Source organism: Sycon ciliatum, chromosome 1 (genome assembly GCF_964019385.1).
Source record: "Sycon ciliatum chromosome 1, ocSycCili1.1, whole genome shotgun sequence".
NCBI lineage: Eukaryota > Metazoa > Porifera > Calcarea > Leucosolenida > Sycettidae > Sycon > Sycon ciliatum.
In genome coordinates, this window is record NC_088643.1 from 17,151,705 (window position 1) to 17,178,763 (window position 27,059).

Sequence of the window (27,059 nt, forward strand, 5' to 3'; positions counted from 1 at the left end):
TTTTCTCGTATTTCTGGTCTTGCGGCAATTATTTCTGTAAATTCACCGCCGTGTGAGACTTAAGTTTCGTGTCGTTCTAGTTTTTGTTGATGTTGTCTCCCATATCCCACCTCACGCTTTCTCGCAGTAGTACGATGTACTTATGTTTACCGGGACTTAATTCTCCCTTCATCCCTTGACCCTCCGCTGCGTGCGCAATTCACATTTGCTTCTGGAGTTGGACATGTTTGTTTGTTGGTTTTATTTGGCGTGACTCCACCACTGTCGTGCACTGAGCGCCTGGCTGTACGTTTATGCGCGTCGTTCATTCTTGTAGACTGAGAAGCTCGTATGTTTGGTTTTCAGTCTTGATCTGTGTGTGTGTGTGTGTGTGTGTGTGTGTGTGTGTCTGTGTCTGTGTGTGTGTGTGTGTGTGTGTGTGTGTGTGTGTGTGTGTGTGTGTGTGTGTGTGTGTGTGTGTGTGTGTGTGTGTGTGTGTGTGTGTGTGTGTGTGTGTGTGTGTGTGTGTGTGTGTGTGTGTGTGTGTGTGTGTGTGTGTGTGTGTGTGTGTGTGTGTGTGTGTGTGTGTGTGTGTGTGTGTGTGTGTGTGTGTGTGTGTGTGTGTGTGTGTGTGTGTGTGTGTGTGTGTGTGTGTGTGTGTGTGTGTGTGTGTGTGTGTGTGTGTGTGTGTGTGTGTGTGTGTGTGTGTGTGTGTGTGTGTGTGTGTGTGTGTGTTGCTGACGTTCATCTGCTAGTCATGATTCTGCAATGCAAATGATCTTGTGTGGTGTGTGTTGTGTGGTTGCTGAGTGGATGTGCTCTTTGACCATAGCTGTCTATTCCACTGCCACTTGTCCTTGTCATGCCATCCTCACGAAACGTGCATGCTTGTGTGTGTGTGTGTGTGTGTGTGGGTGTTTGTGTGTGCGCATGTGTGTGTTTGTGTGTACACGTGTGTGTGTTTGTGTGTACACGTGTGTGTGTTTGTGTGTACACGTGTGTGTGTTTGTGTGTACACGTGTGTGTGTTTGTGTGTACACGTGTGTGTGTTTGTGTGTACACGTGTGTGTGTTTGTGTGTACACGTGTGTGTGTTTGTGTGTACACGTGTGTGTGTTTGTGTGTACACGTGTGTGTGTTTGTGTGTACACGTGTGTGTGTTTGTGTGTACACGTGTGTGTGTTTGTGTGTACACGTGTGTGTGTTTGTGTGTACACGTGTGTGTGTTTGTGTGTACACGTGTGTGTGTTTGTGTGTACACGTGTGTGTGTTTGTGTGTACACGTGTGTGTGTTTGTGTGTACACGTGTGTGTGTTTGTGTGTACACGTGTGTGTGTTTGTGTGTACACGTGTGTGTGTTTGTGTGTACACGTGTGTGTGTTTGTGTGTACACGTGTGTGTGTTTGTGTGTACACGTGTGTGTGTTTGTGTGTACACGTGTGTGTGTTTGTGTGTACACGTGGGCTTACATGCCTGTGCATGTGCATGTACCTGTGTGTGTGTAGAGTCATCACAGTCTGAGACAGTCACTGCCATTCTCACCCGCCGCCAGCTTCCTCCGCGATGTCACCGTTGCCCATCTGGAAAGCAAGTGTAGCGACTTGGAGAGCGAGGTATGAACCGCCCAATGTCATGCTCACCAAGCAATACAGCTTTGTGCTGATGTGTGCATGTAACTTCACAAACCTGAACACTGTGAAATTACGACTAGCATTGCTCTACAAAGCTGTCTTGCCGTTCGTTTTTATAATAATGAACAGCAATACAGCTTTGTACTGATGTGTGCATGTAACTTCAAAAACCCGACCACTGTGACATTAGGACAAGCGATGTATTGAGCTGCTACATATTATTTCCACAAACGATCATTCAACTCAATGAACGAACGGAAAATCTAAAATTCCCCACGTGCCCACGGATGCACTTTGTAAACTTATAAAGTTCAATTTGTGTCTCGTGAAGCCATCCTTTTTCTCCAAGGTGCCATAGCTCTTCTTGCCATTGCAATACTGATGACACGGGTTATAGTACTTGGGACTGCCCTCATTGTAACTTACTTGTTCCACCATCATAATATTATGTCTGAGCACAACCATCCACCAGGTCTAGACTAGCGTTACTTCGACTAGTTCGAGACTTCGTATTTGACATTTCCTCTTTTGAATTATCTTGAAGCACTGGTGGATTGAATAAATTTGAATAGCCAAAATGGTCCATCGCTTCTGACAATCGCAGCGAAGACATCGGGGAGCTGATTGCAGCAACTCTCTACCAAGCGCAACGCTGGTTACTCACCAGGGCAGGGCGCTTCCATCGCGCAAGAAATGGCCGCGAGCGAGAAATGCAAGTCCGATTTTGGAACGATCCAACCAGGGTAATCCCTTGAAAATTGGCCTGAACACCTCTCATACTGGTGTTTCACGATGTGCAAACTTTCAGAGAAATCGACCAGGGAGAACGTGGTGAGCTCGTGGGTCCTCCTGTCTCGCGTATGATTTGAATGGTCGCGGGGACAGAAGAACAGTAATTTTACGACTCCCAGCGGTGCAAACAGACCGCGGCCATGTTTTCTCTGTCGGCCGCGATCACGTTCAAAAAATCGATGACGCAATGCATGCACAGAGGCCTGCGCAGTGCGTTCGCTGACATCCCTACTTCGAGACTTCGTATTTGACATTTCCTCTTTGAATTATCTTGAAGCACTGGTGGATTGAATAAATTTGAATAGCCAAAATGTCTGTTGCATCCCTAACAGCAAGAGTACAAAACCCCAAGAGTATGCAACTCTGCATATGGAGTCTGGTGCGGTGCGCTGCCTGCACTACGTAGCCACTGACTATGGGCCATTGCGTCATTGTTGATCTGCCACGGTTTCCTGCTTCCAAATCCGCTTTCCTCGAAGACTTCCGTCTTCGGATGGTTTTGTACGTGATGCGTCGCGCACAGGCATTGCCTTTGAACTTACCGGTATTGCACGTGAAATCGCTGGGGCTAAAAATTTCACGATTCGCGTGAGACTCGGCTGGAAGCCGGGTTTTCCGCATCCGTAGGAACGCCACCACCCTTCAAGAATCAAGGCGCAGATGCAGCTCCTAAAGCGGTGGGAGGTGAGTAGATCAGCTCACCAGCAAGCGGTCAAAGACCGAAAAATCCCATTCACTGCATCCATGGGGCTAAACCGTAGGAAAACTCAAAATCCAGGCAGCTGGAGCATCATTTCACTATGTAATGCAGGCAGCGCGCCGCGCAGGGCACCCACAGCTCGGAGATCAGTGCTTGCATGCTCTTGGGGTTATGTATTCTTGCTCACAGTAATAGATGTACTTAAGTAAGGAAGGGAGCCGTATGAGCAAGGTAGCCGCTATGGCAGGATTGGTGAGAGCATCGTGCTACTATTGTATGTATCATGCAGTCACGGTGGTTATTTGGGGGCAAGGTACTGAATGGCGTTAACAGCTACAGCAGTTGTCTCATGTCATGGACACCCTTCTCAGCTCTGCCCTGCTTTGTTCATGGCCAGTACATCATGAATTCTCGGATTTCAGAAAATTTAGGTGATAACATTTTTAGATATGAGGTAAAAAAAAAACAGGTTAGGCGAGCAGAAACTGATTTAGGGCAAGGAAGCTGTTTCCTAATGGACGATGTGTGTCAGTGTTTGTGCGACAATTGAACATTAATTTTAGGTAAGAAAGAGATGCACGGAAGGAACCGAAAATAAAGGTACACCGAAAATGTGTGAAATTACAGTACATAATCCTCCCCGAGTGTGCAACATGCTGTGAATGGGAATGAAGTCCGGTCCATGCAGGCCTGCTATGCTGCAGACGTCCTGTCGGTGTGCCTTTAAGGAAGGTTATGGTAGCAGCCCATAGTCTGAGCACAGGGACGGGGGTGTTAGAGGTGCACTTACTAGAAAACTTGAAGAACAGTGTTATCCTTGCTGCCCAATGACCCTGGGTCTGTTCACCGTGATTTCCACACGAAATATCAGAAGTTCTGCATTTTAAACAGCGAAGTCTGCGGCATTTCTTCAAATCAGTTTGAACCAATGACGCTAGCCTTCTCCACAGAGCGCTTGGTCTGTCGGGAAACAGTTGCTCTTTGATATAACCACTCGATGTTTTTTTCTCCCAATCTTTCTTTCCCATCTGCAGTTATCTGCTTCCCATGCGCTGCGCAGCAGTGTGCAACAGTACGAGCATCAGAGACTCCAGGAGCAGCAGGACACCTTTGAAAAAGAGGTAAGAAATCCCCGTCGTGCACTGATGTGCCCCAGGATGCCATCGTCTTACCAACGGGACAATGGCTTCTCTTGTTGCCATGCCGATGCGGTAGCTATGCATTGTGAATTCAGAGCCCTTTGTGCACAAGTCGTAAGCACGCTTAGGTAGTTCTTGTGACTCTCAGATGATCGGAGGAGTTTGTTCACTGTCCCCAATCCAGGTACCATGGTTGCAAACGTACAGTAGGCAGTACTTTGGATATTCAGTGCGCAGAGAAACAAACGTATCTTATCTCGAGTCCAGAGCATCTTTAAAATTATATTGACAACTGTTTCTGGCTGTGCGTGATTCCGGTTCTTGTCCGTGCACAGCGAGAGATGCTGCGCAAGTCGCTGACCGTCACACGGGATGACTTGAAGCAGTGCCGCTCAGACTTGATCGAGAAAGATCGACAGGTGCGTGACTGTGATGATCTGAATGGTCTTGGGCTGGAATTAATTACCGGTCATGTTGAGCCCAAGACTGGATGGTTGTACTTCAAGTAGTGTCTTGACGTAATAATATTAGTACTTGCTGTGCATACATTAACACGTTTAGTGTATGGGCACAGAGGTGTGAGGTTGTTGTTGTTTCACCCTTGATGAAGATGTTTGGAAGCCGTTTGACTATCGGAATCACCCAGTGTCTGAGTGCTGTGTGTGCCTGTACACTGTCGCGTGGTAATGTAACTGCAAGACGTAACAATAGTCAAGGCATTATTCCCATGTCACGGCCCTCCTATGTAACTATAGGGATGCCGGGACAGGGGCGATCGCCAGTGGCTGTGTCAATTTTGGCTGGGGTTTTATAACAGTAAAACGTTTAAGAACAAACTTCAGGCTCCTGACAATCACCATCCTGCAAGCTCTTCCACTAGATACCCCAGGTCGGCTGAATTGCTTCCATGCATATGTATGCGTACATCCGTATATTACTTGTATTTTATTTTTTATTTTACTTGGGCATTCCCAACAGACCCTAAGGTCTTCTTACACTAAGTTACAGGGTGCCCATTTTACTTACGTATCTCTATCAAGGAGTATTACGGGCTATTCGTGTTGGTTTGGCACATTCTGTATGGGACGACCACTGCGCTCGTGTTCTTGCTGTGCACAGATCTTCAAGCTGTCGCGTAACTTGGAGAAGGCTGAGAGCTCCAGACAGGAACATCTGCGTAAGGTAGGAACAGGCCCGGGGGCAGCCGTGACTGTTGCCAAGAAACGAGAGCCATGCAGAGAACGCCGTGAGCTTGGGAACTGGAAGCCATGTAGTGTTGTATCAAGGGTAAAGCTCCCAAGGGTGTGTGCAACTCTGTGGATACCCTGATTGTTTATGGGGTCTGTCAACGGCGAAAATTCATACTGTAGAGGCAGAAAGTTTCGTCGGTCAATAATTTCGTCCAACTCCAAAGAAAAGGAGTTCGTCCGGTTGAAAATTTCGTCCATGGATCATAAGAGTGTATAGAAACGCTGGACAAATCGATATTCGTCCTACATTTAATTTAGTCCAAAAGCTCCTTGGACGAAAAAGACGAAATTAAATTCCAGACGAATATTTCTGCTTATACAGTACTATAAAAGCAGACATTTTCGGTGGTGTAATATTTTCGGTATTCTCCAAAATCGGCGGTTCGGTGGAGGGAAATTTTCGGTTATCCCGTTTTCCAGGTAAGTGCACTACTACTAGTACCGACATTTTCGGTGCGTTTTATTTTTAGGTAAAAATTGTCGGCACCGAAGTTACCGAAAATTTCTGCTTTTACAATAATAATTATCACTAATGTGGCTCTGCTCTTCGTTCACATCACAGTAGTAGAGAAATCACGTGGAGTGTGCATTGAGAATTTCCCCTTCCATGGTTGGCAGTTTTCTGTCTGCATTTGAATGATACCCAGCAGATTTGTACGCATTTTCTTTGTGTGTGGCACCACGTAGACAATCTCATCTACGCGCAGAAATCTGGAACCGAAACACGCGAAGCCGTAGACTTTAACCCAGACTCCTGCTCTCTGCGTGATTTCTCTACGTTTCACGTCTAGCAGAACCTCTCTACTCTGTGTAGTGTTCACATCGTATGTTCCCAGGCCAGGCTGTTTTATTTATTTATTTATTTATTGATAATTACGGATAACCCAAAGGCTGGAGTGCCTATGTCAACGGGTGTTTCCGGACAAACAAGCATCATGTAATGAGCTCAGCAGTTTTAGCGAGCAGTACAGTACCAAAGCTCTATCTACCCCCCCCCCTCTCTCTCTTTCTGTGTGTATGTCTGTCCATCTGTCTGTCTCTCTGTCTCTCTCTTTCTCTCCTCACGCTTTGTAGGTGAGCGACATCGAAGCATCCGTGGCAAAGCTCAGCTCGCCGCAGAAGTCGGATGGCGATGGCGCAGGCTAGGGCTAGCCGCTGTGGCGGAATGTCGACGTCGACACCACACACTGCTGTTGCTACAACCCGCTGAGCTAGCCGTCTCCCAAGCAGCGCTCTCACCTACGGCATAGCCCTGCAACACACCTAACTAACTTGATGGCAACTAACTAACTTGATGCCATCTTTGCGGGGCCATCGGGTAGTTATTTGGAGAGAAATTGTTACTCGTGTCTTAAGGCACGTTGCAAACATGAGCAGGGCGGAATCTACTCGAACTTTCCCAAAGTGATGAGATTACCTTAGGCCATGATGGCAGATGTTCTATTTCCGATTTCCTTTTTTTTCTTTTTGACTTTGAGCAACAATTTCTGGCGGTTGTTATTTCCGTGTTCGTTTGTCTAGCGGAATTTTTTGAGAATGCAACTACGACTTACTCCCGCGGGGTACCATTTACACTATTATTAGTTAGGCTCTTCAATATGCAGGGCTCAGGGCTCAGGGCTCAGGGCTGTGACGCAGGACGCACTGCTATGTACAATGTTTTCAAAGTACTTTTATGATTGTCACCTTTTTAGCCAGTCTATTTTTAGCTTTACTACAGTGCACAACTGGAGGATTGTGGTGTTACACAACTTTTGTCAGGTGGTGCTTTTGCGCAGCCATAATTATTTAATTCGTTCAGTGCTGTAATTTCTGTTCACCTGGGACGCTGCTCGGCATCCCGACTGAACGCCGATCGTGAAACTCAGCGCTCTCTCTCTAGGAGTGGCGGACCCCCTTGGGGGTTTCCAGTGCCACAGATCCCTGGTTTCAATGATGAGCTTTCAACCAGCAGCCGTTCACATCTCTCTGATTTCAGGGCTGGGTTTCGCGCTCAACTACTGTAAAACCGGAAAGTCTAACGAGTCACGTCTAACGTTTTAGCCACCAATCTTTATTCGCTATTTGAAGAAACGTTATCCCGGACCCAGTGTGTAAAGATGCGCACACATCGATGCATGTTCTGGGTGACCAGGCAGCCATCGTTAAACTTTCTGCACGTTATCATGCCAAAATTACAAAAAACGTTAAACTTTTTGGTCGTTAGACTTTCCGGTTTTACAGTAGCCTAGGGTCGAGAGAGAGAGAGAGAGAGAGAGAGAGAGAGAGAGAGAGAGAGAGAGAGAGAGAGGGAGAGGGAGAGGGAGAGGGAGAGGGAGAGGGAGAGGGAGAGGGAGAGGGAGAGGGAGAGGGAGAGAGGGAGGGAGAGAGAGAGAGAGGTCATCACTAGCAGTGAACGCGTGTTTCCCTGTCACAATGCCAGAGGCAGAAGGAAGTCGGCTCGCTGACAGTTTCATCCAGACGCTGTTCGGTTGAGAACTCCAACGCGCGAAGGAGATAATTATGTCCACCGACCACGCAGCCCATGTGTAAGGGCGGCATGCGTTACAGGGTTCAGTACCGGTAGTGGCCCGGTATCTTCAACAGTCGTAGGTCATGCTGCCAGTCTTGGACTTTTCCAACTGCCAGCTTCATAACTCAGATCGAGGGTTGTGTTTGATGTAAAATAAATAAAGTCATGTCTCTACGACCGCACCCAGCTAGGTAGCATGCTCCACCCGTGACCACCTAAATGCCAGTAAATTGTTAAAGGGAAAGGCAAAAATTAAAATTTCACCAGTTGTAGTCTTCGGGGTGCTGAGTCGAATGGTCGTGGTCCGAGGAAGCTGAGACGCTCCCTTCCTACTTGAATCCCAATCGAACTCGCGCACTTCCACCGAAACTGGGTGACTGCGCCCTACTAGATGGGGATTTGTATGCAAAATGTCACTAAAAGCGCCATTTCGTTCTTATAAAAGCACGGATGACCGCGATTGGCCCATATGTTGTAGTCTTTTGGACGCTGAGTCCACTGGTTTTGGTCCGAAAAGGCTGCGATGCAGCGTTCCTCCTTTATTCCCAATCGAACATGGTTGAACAAGCGGTCACGTGCTCCTGCGTACGCCAGTCACCTGGTCACCGTGCCTGCAGGGTACAACTATTACTTTACTAGCCTGTTTGACCATTTTTGGGTGCAGTCCTGTTACTCGAGTTGAACCTTGGTGTGAAAGTTGTCACCAGCTGGCGAGGTGACCAGGTGATTTGGGGACCCAGGAGCACGTGACCACTTGTTCAACCATGTTCGGTTGGGAATAAAGGAGGAACGCTGCATCGCAGCCTTTTCGGACCAAAACCAGTCGACTCAGCGTCCAAAAGACTACAACATATGGGCCAATCGCGGTCATCCGTGCTTTTAGGGGCCGTCCGTAAATATCGATGTTTTTTTAGAGACGATATTGGTGCGTCTGGGGGGGGGGGGGGGGGGGGGGGTTGAGCCATGTGCGTCTTTTCGAGCATCAGAAAAATATCGATGTAAATACGGAGCATCAGCAAATCGAATATTCGAGTGAAATTCGAGAATCGTCACGAAAAGCACTCAATCAGTCGAAACTAGGGCTTTGTTCGACTGAAAAATGCCCGCAAACAGAAAATACTTTTCGAATGCTCCGCGCGTGCTCTGGTGCACTACGAGTACTCATTCTTGCGCATGTAGCTAAAAATACTGGACTGCGCTACATGCTGAACCTCTTTTTCATTCGAATTTTCTCTCTGATTTTCTTTTTGCCATTCGAATAATCAAATCGAAAATTCGATTTGCTGATGCTCCGTAATATCTGAAGTTTCGCCGATCCCTGCACGCGGACGTCTAAATGGCTATACAAGAAATGTGAAACCAGCTTCCGTTCGCGGAGCTAAAACTCGCGACACAAGAACAAAATCAAAAATTGGAAGCTGTACGCCCATGGCGAATTTCAAGAGCAAAAGAATGAGCTATTGATTGTGGAAATCGGCCGAACGATGCCTGCAGGAGACCTTTTTCAAGACGTAGAGGCAGTGTGAACAAACACGGACGAACTCCACAAGAGTTTCCAGTCTTCACTGTCTGAACAAGGATTTGAAAAAATGAGCATCCAAAAATATTGATTCCATGATCTAGATGTACATGTGCGTCTTCTGGGGGGAGGGGGGGGGGGGTCAAGGGAGAGAAGCACCAATATCGTCTCTAAAAAAACATCGATATTTACGGACGGCCCCTTATAAGAACGAAATGGCGCTTTTAGTGACATTTTGCATACAAATCCCCATCTAGTAGGGCGCAGTCACCCAGTTTCGGTGGAAGTGCGCGAGTACGATTGGGATGAAAACACACCATGGCCAGCCACTGGCAGCCAGGTTAAAGGGGAAGTATACCCTAAAATCAAATATTTTCACCAGTTGTAGTCTTCTGGGTGCTGAGTCGAATGGTCTTGGTCCGAGGAAGCTGCGACGCTCCCTTCCTACTTGAATCCCAATCGAACTCGCGCACTTCCACCGAAACTGGGTGACTGCGCCCTACTAGATGGGGATTTGTATGCAAAATGTCACTAAAAGCGCCATTTCGTTCTTATAAAAGCACGGATGACCGCGATTGGCCCATATGTTGTAGTCTTTTGGACGCTGAGTCGACTGGTTTTGGTCCGAAAAGGCTGCGATGCAGCGTTCCTCCTTTATTCCCAATCGAACATGGTTGAACAAGCGGTCACGTGCTCCTGGGTGCCCAAATCACCTGGTCACCGCGCCAGCAGGTGACAACTTTCACACCAAGGTTCAACTCGAGTTCAACTCGATCAGGACTGCACCCAAAAAAGGTCAAACAGGCTAGTAAGTTGTACCCTGCAGGCACGGTGACCAGGTGACTGGTGTACGCAGGAGCACGTGACCGCTTCTTCAACCATGTTCGATTGGGAATAAAGGAGGAACGCTGCATCGCAACCTTTTCGGACCAAAACCAGTTGACTCAGCGTCCAAAAGACTACAACATATGGGCCAATCGCGGTCATCCGTGCTTTTATAAGAACGAAATGGCGCTTTTAGTGACATTTTGCATACAAATCCCCATCTAGTAGGGCGCAGTCACCCAGTTTCGGTGGAAGTGCGCGAGTTCGATTGGGATTCAAGTAGGAAGGGAGCGTCTCAGCTTCCTCGGACCACGACCATTCGACTCAGCACCCCGAAGACTACAACTGGTGAAAATTTGATTTTAGGGTATACTTCCCCTTTAAGCAGGTCCGGCTTGACGAGGAGGAGAGTGTTCGGGGCATTGATATGGTAACCGTAGGGTTTCCCGGTCTCGTCCACATCATCCCGGCACCAGAGTCGAAAGGCACGTAGCTTGCCAGCATCACTTGAGTCGTCAGCATGATACTATCACAATTCACGGATGTTGGTGTGGAGAGCGCGGCGGCGCCGTACGAATTGAAAACCATCGACAGATGGTCGCCTAGCTTGTGTTGTACCTTCGGCAGAGGAAGGCTCGCTACCACCAGGAATGAAGAGGCGGGCATCATCTTGGTAGCAGTGTGGTAGCCTAGGCTAAGGAGTAAGGGCAGCTTGCCAGCGGTTCAGGCAACTGGAGGCATTCTTCGCGTCAGCTAGTTTTTTTAAATATTTTTTTACTAGAGCCACGCAAACCCATCATGTGTGAGCCATGAATAAGGGTAGTAAGACAGTAAGACTGCTTCAGTTGTGGTGTCCTCACATAAGCGCTTCATGGCGTGGACCGCTGCCTCTTTCCCAGCATGCTAGCGCCAGCTGGCAATCCAACACATTTCCGCAGTAACCCACAGGCTTCCATCACATCTTCTGATGGTACTCGTAGGATGGATTCGGCTGGAATGCGACGGAGGACCTCACACACACCGGTAGGTCGGACGTGGCCCGGGTTCTTGTCAAGGGCGATCAGTCGACACGACGACAGGCTGTGAATGGGCAATAGAGTCTGGTGGTGGCAAGGTTCTTGCGGCTAGCAAGCGGGCGAGGGACGCCATTGCCGAACATAGGCTGTTGGGGGCACCTTTGCACGGCGAGTGGAAGCATGAAGCACGTGACTGGTCGCGCGAGCGGCCAAGAGTTGAAAAGTATCGAAACTACACAGTCATGCACAGGGAGTCGTAAAATACCGGTATTTTACGACTCCCTGGTCATGCACACCAGGGTGTCATACCCAAACCGCTGGTCTGGGTATGACTCCCTGGTGCATACCAAGCATGCCGCATGCTTGAACACATTGCGCAGGGCGGCACTTATCATCGAAGTTATCGATCCTTGTTGTTAGTACATACCGGTACGCTCCAAGCTGGGAGTTGGAGCTTATTCTTGGGGAAAAAAATTCTTGGCACTCACGTGATCAGTCACGTGACGCAAACCGGTCCATGATGCACAAAGAAACAAGTGCTGACGGTATATTTCTTCTAAGAACTCTACAAATCAACATGACTGTACTCGTTTGGTCACTGCGAATTAAAATCAAATCAAACGACGACGACGACAACAACAATGGCCACCGTGAGAACAAAGATTTGAAACAACAACAACAACAACAACAACAACAATTCCAGTGCAGTGTTTTCTTTGCACTTGCTAACGCTTGCATTGTCCGTCCGTCCCACAAACAAGCTCTCAGCTGGACGAAACGAATGAAAAAAAAAGATCGCCAGTTTCAGCGTGTTAGGAGCCCGGAGAACACCAATGTACGATTTTAGAAAATAATTTTTTATTTCTTTTTCAAAAAAGGCAGCATGGAGACAAAAACCTTATACGTTGCATATTGTTCCAATTGGTGGAGTCGTGGTATGACTACGCTCACTTTACTTCCATCGATGTCGATTTTACAGCATTTAAGACATGTCCATGTCTTCAGTGTCACCAGGTGAATGCACGCCAGCATCAGGCACAGTGGGAGCAGCGCTAGTACCACGCACGTCAAGACATTGCCGCGAGGCGTAGCACAGGGCGCACTGCGCGGTGGCGCCGTCGTTCACAAACTGGCACGACACGCACGCCCACTCTGCCATGCCGCTGGCTTCCACGCTGCTGCTGTCCTCGGCGTAAGCGGCCACATTCAACTGGAAGGCATTGACCATACTGTCCATCGAGGGCAGGGAAAGTATTCCTTCGTTCGTGGGCCGAGACGCTACCGTTGCCACAGGTGGAGCATGCCGGGACTGTGCACATTTCTTACACACCGACCCGAGGCTCTCCTCGTTTTTGGTTTGGCATCCAAAGCACGACCACATCGGTATTTGTTTCAGCTTCTGCTGCTGTCGTTGTTGTTGCTCGGCGTCTTCTTCACTTGCCTGCGTATCCGATGCGCTCCTTTTTTTCGGTGGCTCCGAGTCCTCCATTCTGAGCGTTGCAGTCACTGGTTCGAGCCTGGGAGAAAGGGCAGAGAAACAGAAGTACACTCACGAAATCCTGTAGAAGTTCAGTCGCAGAGGGCCAGTGGCTATGCAAGGCACGCAGGGTTACTACCATACGATAGGTATATTGCCTTTGGGTCACTTTCTGAATAAAGGTATTACACGTACTCACTACTACAGAAACACACACACACACACATACACACACGCACGCGCGCACACACACACACACACACACACACACACACAGGGCACTTCGTTGTAGCTACTACAAGTAGTTGCATGCCCTTAGGCAATCATCAGACAACTGGTAGTGGTTGAACACTCAAGATCGGATTATGCTATCACAGAAGCAGCGATATACGTATGTACGTGAGAGTGAGCAATACAATGGGTGGATACTATAGCCATTTAAAAAAATACGACGGACGTTGCAGGAGACGCATGACATGTGGGGTGACATCAGTCCACTGCTCACATCCTAAGATCTGATAATGCGTTTCCAGTGTGACCGTTGGCTTTGAATAATTGCACGAATCTATGAATCCGTACATGTACACTATCCACTACAAACATTTCTATAATAATAATAATCATACCACTTGCATGTATTTATCTCTATACATTTCCTCATATAATTTCAATAATGGACGCGGAGACAACAATTTTATAATAGCTATAAAGAGAACAAATTCTGCTGTCATTGGTAAACCTTCATGACTTTGTTGTAGTGTGGCGATGACAGCAGAATTTGTTCTCTTTATAGCTATCATATAATTTCCTTCATCTTTCTGTGAGAACCGGACCTATGCCGGTAAGAAGGCCAGCATGCCTGTGCAATTGGTGAAGTAAAATAAAAGTCAACAACAACAACACTAATCTAGACTTTTTTTCTTTTTTTAAAATTTTACAATGAGGAGAAACCAATGAGAAAGTTCGCATGCGCATGCAACATTGCTTGCTGGAAAAACTGGCTAAAAATATGACGTTTATACACTCGAGCAAACCAGCCTGACCTGATCAACTAAACCATGGAACAATTGCTGAAGTTTTGAATCCATAAATACTACTCCTAGTTTTCTCTGACTTCGTTGTATTCGTGTCATATCTCAATGGATGTCATCTCGTCTCATTCATCACCGGAGGGCTATGGCAGGGACCACGGCCATCACATTCACTGCATCACAGCCATGACATGCTGGGTACTGATAGTCCTACCAAACACGACTCAAATAATTCACACAATCTACAAACATCCTACTGCTACACTGTACCTACAATCATAGCATGTATGCACTCTTTTGTTCAAAATGGATGCAAAGCGCAAGGCGGCATCTTTTTGATTTTTGAAAAAAGGTCGTGGGTTCGAACCCCGCTAGCTTTTGACGACCTTTTTTTCTTCGTTTTTTACACTATGATCAACGACACGTGCAGGCTTGATCTACGCGTCGGTAGTCACCGCACTACACTGTACTGTCCGTGTCTGGCTGTTGAGTGTACAGTGAGTACTCTCGTGCAGAGATACTAAAATGTACAATGTCATGTAACTCACATGTGCAATGCACTGGTCGTCTTCTCTAGCTCTGGAGTCTGGTCACTGCTGCGCAAGGAGAAGTAAATTAACAACAACCAACAAGATCAGTCCAACACTTCAACAAAGGTCTCTTGGTTCTCCTTTTAATGGCTGTGCCGACTCGGTGGCCCGAGTGTCCGTATCTCGTCCCGTACGGGAAGCTGCGCCCGTACGAGATACACCGTACCACTACTAGTACTATGTACCAGAGAAAGCCCGGGACTGGTGTGGGCAGGTCGAATCACTGACATCAACCGCCCTGCCTCAGCCACAAGCAGCCTATTCTGCTTTCACCCGAGGCCTCTCCAGCCGCTGGTCTTTCCTCTGCCGGGTACTTGAAAGTGTGTCTGCTGGCCTTGCTTCACTGGAGCGGGTCATTGCCACGAAGCTCCTCCCAGCTCTCACAGGCCAGGAAATAAGCTCTGAGCTCCGCACCCTTTTCTCCTTCCCTTGCCGGAACGGTGGTCTAGGAATATTGGATCCCACCTCTCTGTCGGCCCAGTACCAATCCTCGCGTGCCATCACTGCTCCTATGGTTGCCAACATCCTCACCCAGAGTTTCAACCTGGGACAGTGGGAGACTCTTTGGCAGAGGTCGCCAGCCTGAAGGCCTCTAACCACAAGGATGTGAAGGCAGCTGCCACGGAAGCCCTTCGCCAATTCACCGCCCGAGCCTCCTCTGCCCTCCAGCACTCCATCAACCTTGGCAGTGAGGCGGGTGCGTCCAGCTGGCTCACGTGTCGCCCCCTCAGTCGGCATGGGTTCAGCTTGTCGAAGTGTGAATTTCGCGATGGTCTGGCATTGCGGTATGGCTGGCACCCGGCACGGCTCCCTTCTACTTGTGTCTGTGGTGCCACCTTCTCTGTTGAGCATGCTCTCTCTTGCCCCACTGGTGGTTTCCCGACGCTTCGCCACAATGAAGTACGGGACATCATCGCTGGCCAACTGAAGAAGGTGGCACACAGCGTAGAAGTAGAGCCTCATCTCCAACCCCTCACCGGCGAGCTTTTCCGATACCGGACGGCGTCCACCGAGGATCAGGCCCGTCTGGATGTGGCGGCGAGTGGCGTGTGGGGAGGACGGTTTGAACGCGTTTATCTTGATGTACGAGTGTTTAACCCATTCGCTCCTTCAAACCGTTCCTCTTCTCTCGCTGCTCGCTACCAGAGCCATGAGCGCGAGAAGCGTCGCAGGTATGGTCAGAGGGTGCAAGAAGTTGAGCGAGCCTCCTTCGTACCTTTTGTATTCTCAGCCACAGGTGGAGCCGGTCGAGCTGCTTCCGCTCTTCTCAAGCGAATTGCTGCTCTGTCTGCAGAGAAATCCGGAGAGCCATACGCAATGGTGATGGCGTTGCTGCGTTGTCGTCTTGGTTTTGGTCTCCTGCGTGCCAGTGTTGCCTGCCTTCGCGGTGCCCAGCGGATGCGCCGCGTCAATGATCAGTCTGCTGTCCTCGCAAACGCGGAGGCTGCATTGATTTAACTTTCTTTGCAACTCCTGCAGTCTAAGTACTGAGTATCATTGTTATCTTGTGTGTGTGTGTGTGTGTGTGTGTGTGTGTATGTGTGTATGCGTGAGTCAACAGCTTTGATAAAGTTATTGTGTTTACCCCTCTTGTTTTCTCATCATTGTGTTGCTTTTAATTTTAATCTTGCCCGTTAAAGAGGCTGTTGGACCGTTGAAAAAAACTAATACTACCCGTAACGATATTTTGCGTAACGTTTTTTATTTATTTTTTATTTTTTACTATGTTCACATTCCCAGCTCGAAAAATTTATAATAAAGAAGGACAATGGTACTGTGACGACGGGTTGCACCGAGACGCAGCAGTGATGGTGCAACCGGTGGGGCATTGATGGCTCTGACCTGAGGTCTCGGCATCACGGCCAAAAACACGCACCAAAAAAACAAAAGATAGAGCTGTCAGCAAAGTGAAAAGAAGCCCGGGAAGGGTTAACACCAGCGAGTGTGCGGGAGAAACTGTGAGACTATTAACAACAAGGGTTGTGACTGAGAGGAGCATCATCATGGCTGATCATGGCGAGTCGATTGTCCGAGCCAGTTGTGGTGCATAGATAGGGATAGGCGAGAGCAGCATCCTAGTGAGTCGACTGCCCAGAGCCAGGTTGTGCTTCGCAGATGGCGATAAACGTTCGTTTTGAATGCTTGCATTCCCTTGCTGTGGGGAGGCTGGGACAGAAGAGCGGCGGGGAGGGACTGTCACTAATACTGCAGTGTGTGAACGAGCGCTTCAATCATGCGCCTGCGGGACAGATGCAAGCAGCTGGTGTTGGAGCTGGTGGTCATGGCCAATGACACTACCATGCTCGCTGCGAGTTCTGGGGCTGGATGAAGGGAAATAGCGCGGTGGCAAAACGGAGAGCAGCTGCGGAGGGCCAGGCAGGTAATGCAGCTTGTATAGGCAGGCAAGCGAGGCAACAGTACGGCGGATGGCCATGCTAGGTAATAGTGCACCTGGACCGATGATTCGCAGAGCACAGCGTTGGATATGATCCAGGCGTTGCAGGTAGCTGGGCGGAGCACCTATCCAGATGAGGGGGCATACTCCATTATGCATAACCTGTCGAACAAATGCCTTGTATTGTGGTGCGGCCGGCTGGCGAGAGAATGTGCGCTGCATGGCGCAGGAAACCCAGGCGTTGTTTGGCTCGAGCGGCACCCTTCTGGAGATGAGTGCTGAATGACAGCTTCGAGTCAAAGGTCACTCCAAGTAAAGAGAGAGCCTTCTCCTCAAGCAAGGACAGGAGTGCCGCCGAAGACAATGCGAGGCAAATTGATGGGGTTCTGCGGAGAGTGGCGGTCATGGCTTGGGACTCGACGGTTCGAAGGAGATGCGCCATCTGCGGCCCCACTGATGCAAGCGATCAACAGAAGTCTGGAGGTTCAATGCTGCATCGGCTGGGCCTGGGGATGTGTCGAGGGAGACCAGGCTACACAAGGTAATATCGTCGACGTACGCCTCCAGGTGGGCTCCGGGTGAGAGAGCCTCTGAGGCGTCGTTCACGTAAATCAGGAAGAATGTAGGGCCGAGTACTAGTATGCTCCTTGGGGAACTCCTGATGATATGGTGTACGGCGACGAGGTTTGCATTGAATGGACCGTCCACCTAGGTAGGAAGAGAGCCAGATATGCAGGGGACCGCCAATGCCAAGATGGCGGACTTTGTGGAGGAGGCCAGCATGGGACACACGGTCGAATTCTCCGGCTATCCACGGCTAGAATACGTGCTGCACCGCCTCGGCCGACGGCTGTGATCCAGGCATGGTGCAGAGCCTGTAGCCCATCTGAGGTACCGAGGCCGCGACGAAACCCGAACTGGTGGGGTGTCAGGAGCTTCGCTCAAGGTGATTCGTGAGTTGACGATTGATAACGCTCTCCATGATCTTAGAGATTATGCTCAGCAGTGAAACTGGACGATAATTCCTCAAGGCGGATCGTGAAGATCGCTTGTGGATTGGGACCACGCCGGCAGTCTTCCACATTTGTGGCTGGACTCTGTGCTGGAAGCAAAGAGCAAAGAGCTGACATAGTGGCTTGGCAAGTTCTCTGGCGCATTCCTTCAAGACACGAGCGGAAATACCGTCGGGTCCAGTCGCCTTTGAGGCATCCAAACGAGCTAGAAGCCGGTGGACTGCATCGGGACGAAAGTGGACTGTCGTTAGTGCAGGTGCGCCTGTGAATGCCGTGTCCGGTAAGTCCATCGTAGTAAGGTAGCGGCCCTGTACACTGCATTTGTTAGAAAGGAAACGTGGGAAAGCCTCCGATTTCTAAGTGAAGCTAGGTAGGTACGTCTCAAGGTCTCAAGGTTTCCAAGAACGTTTCCTTGTGACGATCATCAGTTGGGAAATACATCACAATAGGGAACACGAAAAGGGAACATGTTAATAGGTTTCCGGCACTTGTTTTTGCCGACTTTGACCAAGTAGAACAACTGACTGACACTACAGCATGTAGGGCTGGGCGGATAATGCTAGCATTATAACAAGCATTAAAGTGTGCGATTTGGAATAAGCACAGTGCTAGCATAATACTCGCGGCATTTCCCACAAGAGTAGCATTATAGTCTGATTAAATTTCGGGTTTTCGCCATCTGTACAGTAGGGCGGCATAGCGGTATACTCGCCATTTTCCGACGGAACCATGCATCCTGCTGGCCGATGGTCCTGCTCCACAGAACAATGTGCTCTTTCACCACCTCTCGCGTACGTGCAACCTTCATCACTAAGAAAGGAGCCGCGGAACCTTCTGTGCTGGATGCCACAGTGTGGCTGACCTTCCAAGTTGGAAGGTCGTTGGTTAGCGCTATCGAGAAGTGCTCAAGCTGACTTTCATGCCGCGGAATCTCTCAGTACTCCTTGTCAGTGTTGTGCTAGATTGTGCACGTCTGACTGTTCAAAATCTGGTTTAGTTGGTGGACTTGATCGCATAACTTGTGCCCACAATTTCCATGTTACAATTTTTCCTTGGCTCACCATCTGAGTTCTTCTGTGTTCTTTAAAATGCACACCTGAAGAGCCGTCATGAACAAAATGGCGAAACGATGGTCATGTGATACTATACATGTAATTGCAATTAGTTAGTCCATCATTGTCATCAACTAAGTACATTACTGTAGGATACTGGCGTTCGGTTTGTTACAATTCGCCCCAGCGAAGCTTCTCCTTCATATTTTCATCTCTGATAATATTGAGCCTCCCAAGTTGGGTGGTTGTTGCTTTGTGTTGTCGAATTGTGGTTTAACCGTTCTGTCTGGTCTTGCCGTCCCGTCATCATAGTTACCAGGCCTGCATTCCATGAAGCCTTTGAATGTAGCTTGTGCTCAGCTCGATAGCGCTCGCCTTCCCCTCTTTGGAATTGGCACTAATATCCATGAACCTTCCAAGTTGGAAGGCCGTTGGTTAGCGCTATCGAGCAGTGCTCAAGCTGACTTTCATGCCGTGGAAAGTCTCAGTACTCCTTGTCAGGTGTGCTAGATTCTGCACGTCTGACAGTTCAAAATCTGGTTTAGCTGGTGGACTCATACGCATAACTCGTGCCCACAATTTCCATCTTACCAATCTTTTCCTTGGCTTACCATCTGGATTCTTAAAAAACCAATTTTTCCCTTGGCTTACCATCTGAGTTCTTAAAAAACCAATTTTTTCCTTGGCTTGCCATCTGAGTTCTTAAAAAAACATGGACATAATAGACTTGGATGGAGAGCCCAGGATAAATTTATGAAAAAGAAAAAGGACCAAGGAACTACAAGGTACGCTATAATGTCCGCTAACACCACCAGTTACTAAACGTCCTTCACAGCTGAGACTTTCAGCTCGTGCTTGTTTTGGTTGCGCTCAGCTTCCCCTTTTATGTTATCATAATAAATTAGAACCTTCCAAATTATTGGAAGGCTGTTGGAGTGCGCATCCAAGATGTGCTAGAGCTGTTCGTCAGTTAGTTGTAGAATGTCAGTACCGTTGGTCAGTGTCGTGCAATGTTATCACATGAGCTGGTTGTTTAGCATCTGGTGGTGTTAGTGGACATTTTAAAGTAGTTCCTTGGTCCTTATTCTTTTCTATTAAGATGCCATAATATTATTAATTAGTGGAACAGTATGAAGTATAGCAGCTCTGTTAAGATTTTAGATACTTGGTAAAAACATTAACATTTTTAGATACTTGGTAAAACATTAACATTTTAGATACTTGGTAAAAACATTAACATTTTACATACTTGGTAAAAACATTAACATTTTAGATACTTGGTAAAAACATTAACATTTTAGATACTTGGTACAAACATTAACATTTTTAGATACTTGGTAAAAACATTAACATTATAGATACTTGGTAAAAACATTAAAATTTGAGATACTTGGTAAAAACATTAACATTTTAGATACTTGGTAAAAACATTAACATTTTAGATACTTGGTAAAAACATTTGTGTACACTTACATGGGAGACAATTGCATTCATCCGGCAACATGAGCATGGAGAGGGTGGGTCTTGTAGCGGTGTGTGTTATGTATAAAATATAGAGCCGAAGGATTTATTGCAATTTCATACCAGTATAAAAAACCGAGGTCCGTCTTGTAACCAAGCCCATGTGCAAGTTTGGTGTTCTTATCCTAATGTTCTTGGCCATTGCTTTGCACTTGTGTTTTCAGGAACAAAATCGCAGGTCCTGTTCCCGTTTCTGTGGAGTCGTGAGCGTTTACAGTACACTTTAGGCTCTGTTTTTCTTTGTTCATGCTGAATGACGCAAATGTACCAGCAATGAAAAAGTAGTGCCCTCTCTTGAATCGTGACTGCCCCATCTGTGATGGACATTGAACAAATAGTGCCCCAGGGCCCAGGGCCAGGGGCACTAATCGCGCGAGTACGGTATAAGAAAAAGAAGTTCAGAGATACATCACACGTAATTGGAGTGATGTATCTCTGAACTTCTTTTCCTTATAGTTGAAGTCTCTTACCTTATTTCCATCATTCCCTGTAGTATTTTGAGAAGAAGGGAACGAAAACGTTCAACACTTTTGACACATGTCCTAACTGGCTGGTGGTGATTCTTGCGTAGATGCATGCGTAGACAATACCTTATGACCGGTATAATTATTTTATATTTGAGGATTTCCCAAAGACATACTTCAGTAGTCTAAATTGAAGGGAGTTCCATTATAATGGGAGGCTGTAAAGTTGAGATAGCAGACAGTGAACAGCTTAGCTAGAAAAATACTATAGGCTGAATGTTCCAGAATGGTCCTAGGATACCTGATAAAGGCTGATTCACATGCATCTTCTGCCACATGTACTGTATCAGTGTGAGAACGAACTTTGAGGAAGACGAGTTCGAGCATACAATAATTGTATTGCCATGAGTTCTACCCTGCTTTTCATTGAAAACACTATCTCCATGACCTCCGAACCCTTTACCATGCAGACCACCAGCAATGATCAGGTGAATTGTACACAATTGTGTAGCCTATATACTAGAACTGTGGTACAATCATGCAGTTATGCTCCAACCTCCGAAAGGATGCCAAATTATGCTCCAAATTTTCAACCACCAAAATATGCCAATAATTATGCCAGCATAATCCGCCGATGCCTACTCTCAGGTCTGCGGGCAAGGCATTCCAAAAAGTAGCCGTGGGGAAGAGAAGTGACCTCCTGGCGCGTTTCCCAACCCATGGCAGAGTGAATGCGAGTTTACGGCGGCGACTACGCGTGGGGCAGTATCCTGCTGCTTCAAGAAGTTCTGGTTGGGTGGTGACCAGATGGAAGAATTCCATAAGGCAGGCGATATTCCTGCGCCAGGATAGACTTGGCCACCCCAGCTGTCTAAACAATGACGACTTGGGCTCGTCTGATCGGCAAGGGCATCTATCAAGCCGCATGACTGTGCGAGCTACTCTGGCTTGCAGCCGTTCAAGGGTGAGCCGCTGTGCGGCAGAGAGGGAGGACTCCCATACTGGGGCGGCGTATTCTGCTATGGGGCGGACATACGTAAGGTACAGCTTCCTGACGATGTCTCCTGTTAAACGGTCAGCCATATGGCACAGAAGAACACATCGTTGTCTAAACTTGCTTATTGCCTGTTCAACGTGCTCCTGGAAGCTAAGTGTTTCACTCAACAGCACTCCCAGGTGATGGTGAGTGGTTGACGGCTGGATACCACGGATGGTCTCTACAGCTCCTTCCTCAGCGAATAAGATAACAACGATTTTCGATGGGCTGAAGGTTCCGCCTACTCGGTCGGCCCAGGCAAATGTGTCCTGCAGGGCAGTCTACATTGGGCTGGTCCCTTTGGTTCGTGCTGGGCCGACGGCGGTATCATCCGCGAACAGGTAAACATCAGCGTGCTGGTTGCGTTTTGAGGCACTGGGTAAGCTGTTGATATGCACCAGGAAAAGCAATGGCTCGAGGTGGGAACCCTAGGGTACTCCAGACTTGACGGGACGTGGGGAGGACAGATGGTGTTGGACGCGGACACTGAATGTACGCGTATCGAGGTAGTTCTTAAACCAACTCGTAGCCGGAGCATTGCAGATAGTCCTGAGTTGCTGGCGAAGCACGTCATGCGGCACTTTCCGCTGCCGCTTGGTGTCTTCCCCGCTTCGTTGGGCGTCAGATGCCCTCCTCATTTTCTTTTGTCGCAGTCAACAGTTAGAGTCTGGGAGAAGGGGCAGAGAAACAGAAGAGCACTCAAAAATCACTGCGTACTGATAGTCATAACGGAACACGACTCGAACTCACACCACCTACAAACGCTAGCATACTGTATTGTCAGTGACAGAGAAACTACAAATCCCAAGCTCTTCATCACCATCCTCATCAGGTTATGCGAAAGAACAGTCATCATGAGGAGTCAGCAGACTACCGGAGCCCGCGGCTTGAGAACCGCTTATGGGCGCTATGGATATAATACAGAGTGAGTCAGTAGTGCATCGCTAGTGCATTGTACATACATGTACTTCTCTTCGCCGCGACTTTGCCGAAGCATCACTTTACATAATACTATTGGCTCATCATCCGAGCTTTAAAATGTACTAGTACAGCGTTTTCTTCCACTTCAGTTGTCGCACTGAGTCCTTTCTCCTCTACTGTGCATGTGCTAATTTCACCCAATAAATGAATTGAGGAACTCTGCACCTCCAGACTGGGTACAGTGTTTCCCTTTCACTTTCGCTTCCAATGTCCGCCCCACGAGCAGGCTCTCGGCCGCACAAAATCAAAGGAAAAAAAAGATATTGCCAATACTTTGCAGGCTGGACATGAGATTTGCAAACAGCATAAATTCCCGATGCTCTGCCAAGATAGCTTAGGAAACGAGGCGAACACTAAAAGGCGCCTTAAGAAAATATGTCTCTATTTCTTTTTACATAGAACAAGAGAACCGTTGAATCCTAAAGAGTATAGTACCATGCACGTCCAAATCAAGACCGCCGCCGGGGGGCGTAGCACACGTAACACTGCGGAAGGGTGGCACGATTCATATTCATGCATATCAAGCACGGCCAGTCAACTTCAACGACGTTGCTGCTCTCGTTCAAAGTGGCCAGATTCGACTGGAAAGTGCTGACCATACTTTCCAACGACGGCAGGGTATTCATTCCTTCGCTTGTTTGTGTAGATGCTACCGTTGGTAATGCGGGTGTAGACGTAGACGCATGCGTAGACAAAGGTGAAGCATACCTACACTCTTCACAATTTCTGCACACCGACTCCCCTTGGACCTCGATGTTTTTGGTCTGGCATCCTGAGCAAATCCACATCGGTATTTGCCAAAGTCTCCTGTTCCTCTGCTCCTGCTGTGGCGGCTGCTGCTGCGGTTGCTGCTGCTGCTGCTGCAGCTGCAGCTGCTCCTCCAGCTGCAGCTGCTGCTGCTCCTGCTGCTCCTGCAGCTGCTGCTGCTGCAGCTGAAGCTGCTGCTCATGCTGCTGCTGCCCCAGCTGCCCCAGCTGCTGCTGCCCCTGCTGATCCTGCTGTTGTAGTTGCTGCAGCAGCTGCTGGTGCTGCAGGTGCTGATGTAGCGGTTGCTGCTGCTGCTGCAGCAGCTGCAGCAGCTGCTGCTGTGGCGATTGCTGATGCTGTTCCCGCAGCTGCTGCATCTGCTGCTCCAGCAGCTCCAGCAGCTGCTGCTTCTCCTCCTGCTGCTGCTGCTGCAGCTGTAGCTCCTGCTGATAATGCTGCTGCCGCAGCTGCTGCTGCTGCTCCTCCTGCTCCTGCTGCAGCTGCTGCAGCTGCTGCTGCTCCTGCTGTTGTAGATGCTGCTGCTGCTGTCGTAGTTGTTGTTCTTGCCGTTGCAGCTCTTGCCTTCGGTGCGGACCATATGGCCTCCACTTTGTGGGCGATGTCGACACCTTCTTTGAGGGCGGTTGCGACATTTTGATTGTTGCAGTCAACAGTGAAAAATCTGGGAGAAGGGGCAGAGAAACAGAAGAGCACCCAAAATTCACTGCGTACTGATAGTCATCACCAAACACGACTCAAACTCACACCATCCACAAACGTTAGCATATTGTACTGTCAGTGACAGAGAAACAACAAAATCTCAAGCTCTTCATCACCATCATCATCAGGTTATGCGAAAGAACAGTCATCATGAGGAGTCAGCAGACTACCGGAGCCCGCGTCTTGAGAACCGCTAACAGCCGAAGCGCTTATGGGCGCTATGGATACAGAGTGGGTCAGTAGGGCATCGCTAGTGCATTGTACGTACTTGGCTTCGCCGCGACATTGCCCAAGCTGCATGTCTTTTACATAATACTATTGGCTCGTCATCCGAGTTTTACTAACAATCAATATCAACATGTCAAAAAATATTGACTTTAGTTTAATAATCTGCGGACTTACAATGTATACCGGAACTGGCGTACGGATAATGACAAGGTCAGTGGCACGGTTAGAACGTGCAGTCTTGATTCTACACGTGGCGGTTGTCACTGTCTAGGACTAGAACTCTCATGCAGAGATACGGACTGTAAAAGCATGTGTGCAATGCACTGGTCACGCTATCTGCTCTGGTCACTGCTGCGTGAGGAGAAGTAAAATAACAGCAACCAACAAGATCCAACACTTCATTGAAGGTCTCAGGTTCTCCTTCTAAAAGTATAATGGCTGGGGCGACTCGGCGGCCAAACTGTCAGCATCTCATCCCGTACGGGAAGCTTCCCTATACGAGATAAACGAGATAAACCGTACCAGTAACGTTATTTTGCGTAAATCAAGCTAGGTACCGTATTTCGAGGAATGTAAGTCGCACCAAGAGTACATAACCCCCCAGAGTGTGCAACGCCGATCCAGCTCTGCATAAGGTCTTGGTCGAGCGGAATCGGATCTTCTGATGTCATGCGTACACTCCACACCAGCGCAAGGCCGGTCTCGAGGCAGGGCACCATTGTTTTTGATCCGAGAGTACCCGCGACTTCCCGGGTTCCCCTCAGATGTGTACGGTATTATGACGCAAAGATCCGATTCCGCTCGACCAAGATCCTATGCACAGCTGGATCAGGCGTTGCACACTCTGGGGGGGGGGGGGGGGGGGGGTTATGTACTCTTGGTCGCACCATTTTAGAGTTTTTTTTTCTTCTCTAAAAACACAAACCCGGCTCGAGACGAAAATAAGAACAAGAAAGATAACAAAGTTGCATGCAGGGAGAACGAAGAAACGACTAGAACACGGAAATTGTGGGTTGAAAGAACAAACAACTATTGAGTCGGGGCTGACTACTAGTACCGAACTTCAAAGGCAAAGAAGGAGGTGAGACTTACAATCGAGTGTGACGTCTTACTTATGTAAATGCATTGTGACGATTTGGTTCGGACGTGAGAATAGGCTGCCCCGACTTCTAATCGGGGAAGTACGGTGGGTACGTCTCAAGGTCTCAAGGTTTCCAAGAACGTTTTCTTGTGACGATCATCAGTTGGAACATACATAACAATAGGGAACACGAAAAGGGAACATGTTAATAGGTTGCCGGCACTTGTTTTTGCCGACTTTGACCAAGTAGAACAACTGACTGACACTACAGCATGTAGGGCTGGGCGGATAATGCTAGCATTATAGCAAGCATTAAAGTGTGCGATTTGGAATGAGCACAGTGCTAGCACAATACTCGTGGCATTTCCCACAACAGTAGTATTATAGTGTGATTAAATTTCGGAAGTTTTCGCCATCTGTACAGTAGGGCGGCATAGCGGTATACTCGCCATTTTCCGACGGAACCATGCATCCTGCTGGCTGATGGTCCTGCTCCACAGAAGAATGTGCTCTTTCACCACCTCCCGCGTACGTGCAACCATTATCACTATGAAGGCAGCTGTGAGGCCTTCTGGGCTGGATTCCACAACGTTGCTGACCTTCCAAGTTAGTTGGAAGGCCGATGGTTAGCGCTATGGAGCAGTGCTCAAGTTGACTTTCACGCCGTGGAATGTCTTAGTCCTCCTTGTCAGTTTTGTGCTAGATTGTGCACGTCTGGCCGTTCAAAATCTGGTTTAGTTGGTGGACTCGATCGCACAACTTGTGCCCACAATTTCCATGTTACACATTTTTTCCTTGGCTCACCATCTGAATTCTTAATGCACACCTAAAGTAGTAAAAAGCCGTCAAGAACAGTATAGCGAAACGATGGTCATGTGATACTATACATGTAATTGCGTATAGTTAGTCATCATTGTCATCAACTAAGTACATTACTGTAGGATACTGGCGTTCGGTTTGTTACAATTCGTCCTCGAGAAGCTTCCCCTTCATTCTATTTTCATCTCTGATAATATCGAGCCTCCCAAGTTAGTTGGGTGGTTTTTTCTTTGCCTTGTCGAATTGTGGTTTGACCGTTCGGTCTGGTCTTGCCGTCCCGTCATCATACCAGGCCAGCATTCCATGAAGCCTTGGAATGTAGCTTGTGCTCGGCTCGATAGCGCTCGCCTTCCCCTCCTTGGAATTAGCACTGATATCTATGCACCTTCCAAGTTGGAAAGCCGTTGGTTAGCTATCGAGCAGTGCTCAAGCTGACTTTCATGCAGTGGAATGTCTCAGTACTGAGTACTCTCAGTACTCTCAGACTTTCAGCTCGTGCGAGGAGAACACCAATATACGATTCTACAAAATAATTTTTTATT

The 27,059-nt window shown here is 48.2% G+C and overlaps 2 protein-coding genes and 1 long non-coding RNA gene across 7 annotated transcripts in view; 1 reads left to right on the forward strand and 2 right to left on the reverse strand.

The window, feature by feature from the left end:
* The window catches only part of LOC135815441 (uncharacterized), a 38,414-nt gene extending 31,057 nt beyond the window's left edge, over nt 1-7,357 (forward strand). For all 5 annotated transcript variants that reach the window (XM_065328754.1, XM_065328746.1, XM_065328740.1 and 2 more), the window contains 5 exons: nt 1,484-1,591; nt 4,136-4,222; nt 4,576-4,659; nt 5,360-5,422; nt 6,565-7,357. In XM_065328754.1, coding sequence (XP_065184826.1) covers nt 1,484-1,591; nt 4,136-4,222; nt 4,576-4,659; nt 5,360-5,422; nt 6,565-6,636 — 414 coding nt within the window. In that variant the 3' untranslated portion in view covers nt 6,637-7,357. The remainder of the gene's footprint in view (nt 1-1,483; nt 1,592-4,135; nt 4,223-4,575; nt 4,660-5,359; nt 5,423-6,564) is intronic.
* Nucleotides 7,358-11,894: 4,537 nt separating this feature from the next.
* On the reverse strand, nt 11,895-14,149 carry LOC135815474 (uncharacterized). Its single transcript, XR_010553297.1, has 2 exons — nt 13,883-14,149; nt 11,895-12,879 (listed from the first exon to the last, which is right to left on the reverse strand). It is a non-coding gene; the product is annotated as an uncharacterized LOC135815474 (long non-coding RNA).
* A 9,042-nt stretch (nt 14,150-23,191) lies between these two features.
* On the reverse strand, nt 23,192-25,040 carry LOC135806884 (UPF0746 protein DDB_G0281095-like). Its single transcript, XM_065321050.1, has 2 exons — nt 24,792-25,040; nt 23,192-24,351 (listed from the first exon to the last, which is right to left on the reverse strand). The coding sequence occupies exon 2, from the start codon at nt 24,320-24,322 to the stop codon at nt 23,372-23,374; it is 951 nt and encodes a 316-aa protein (XP_065177122.1). The 5' UTR covers nt 24,323-24,351; nt 24,792-25,040; the 3' UTR covers nt 23,192-23,371.
* Nucleotides 25,041-27,059: the final 2,019 nt, after the last annotated feature.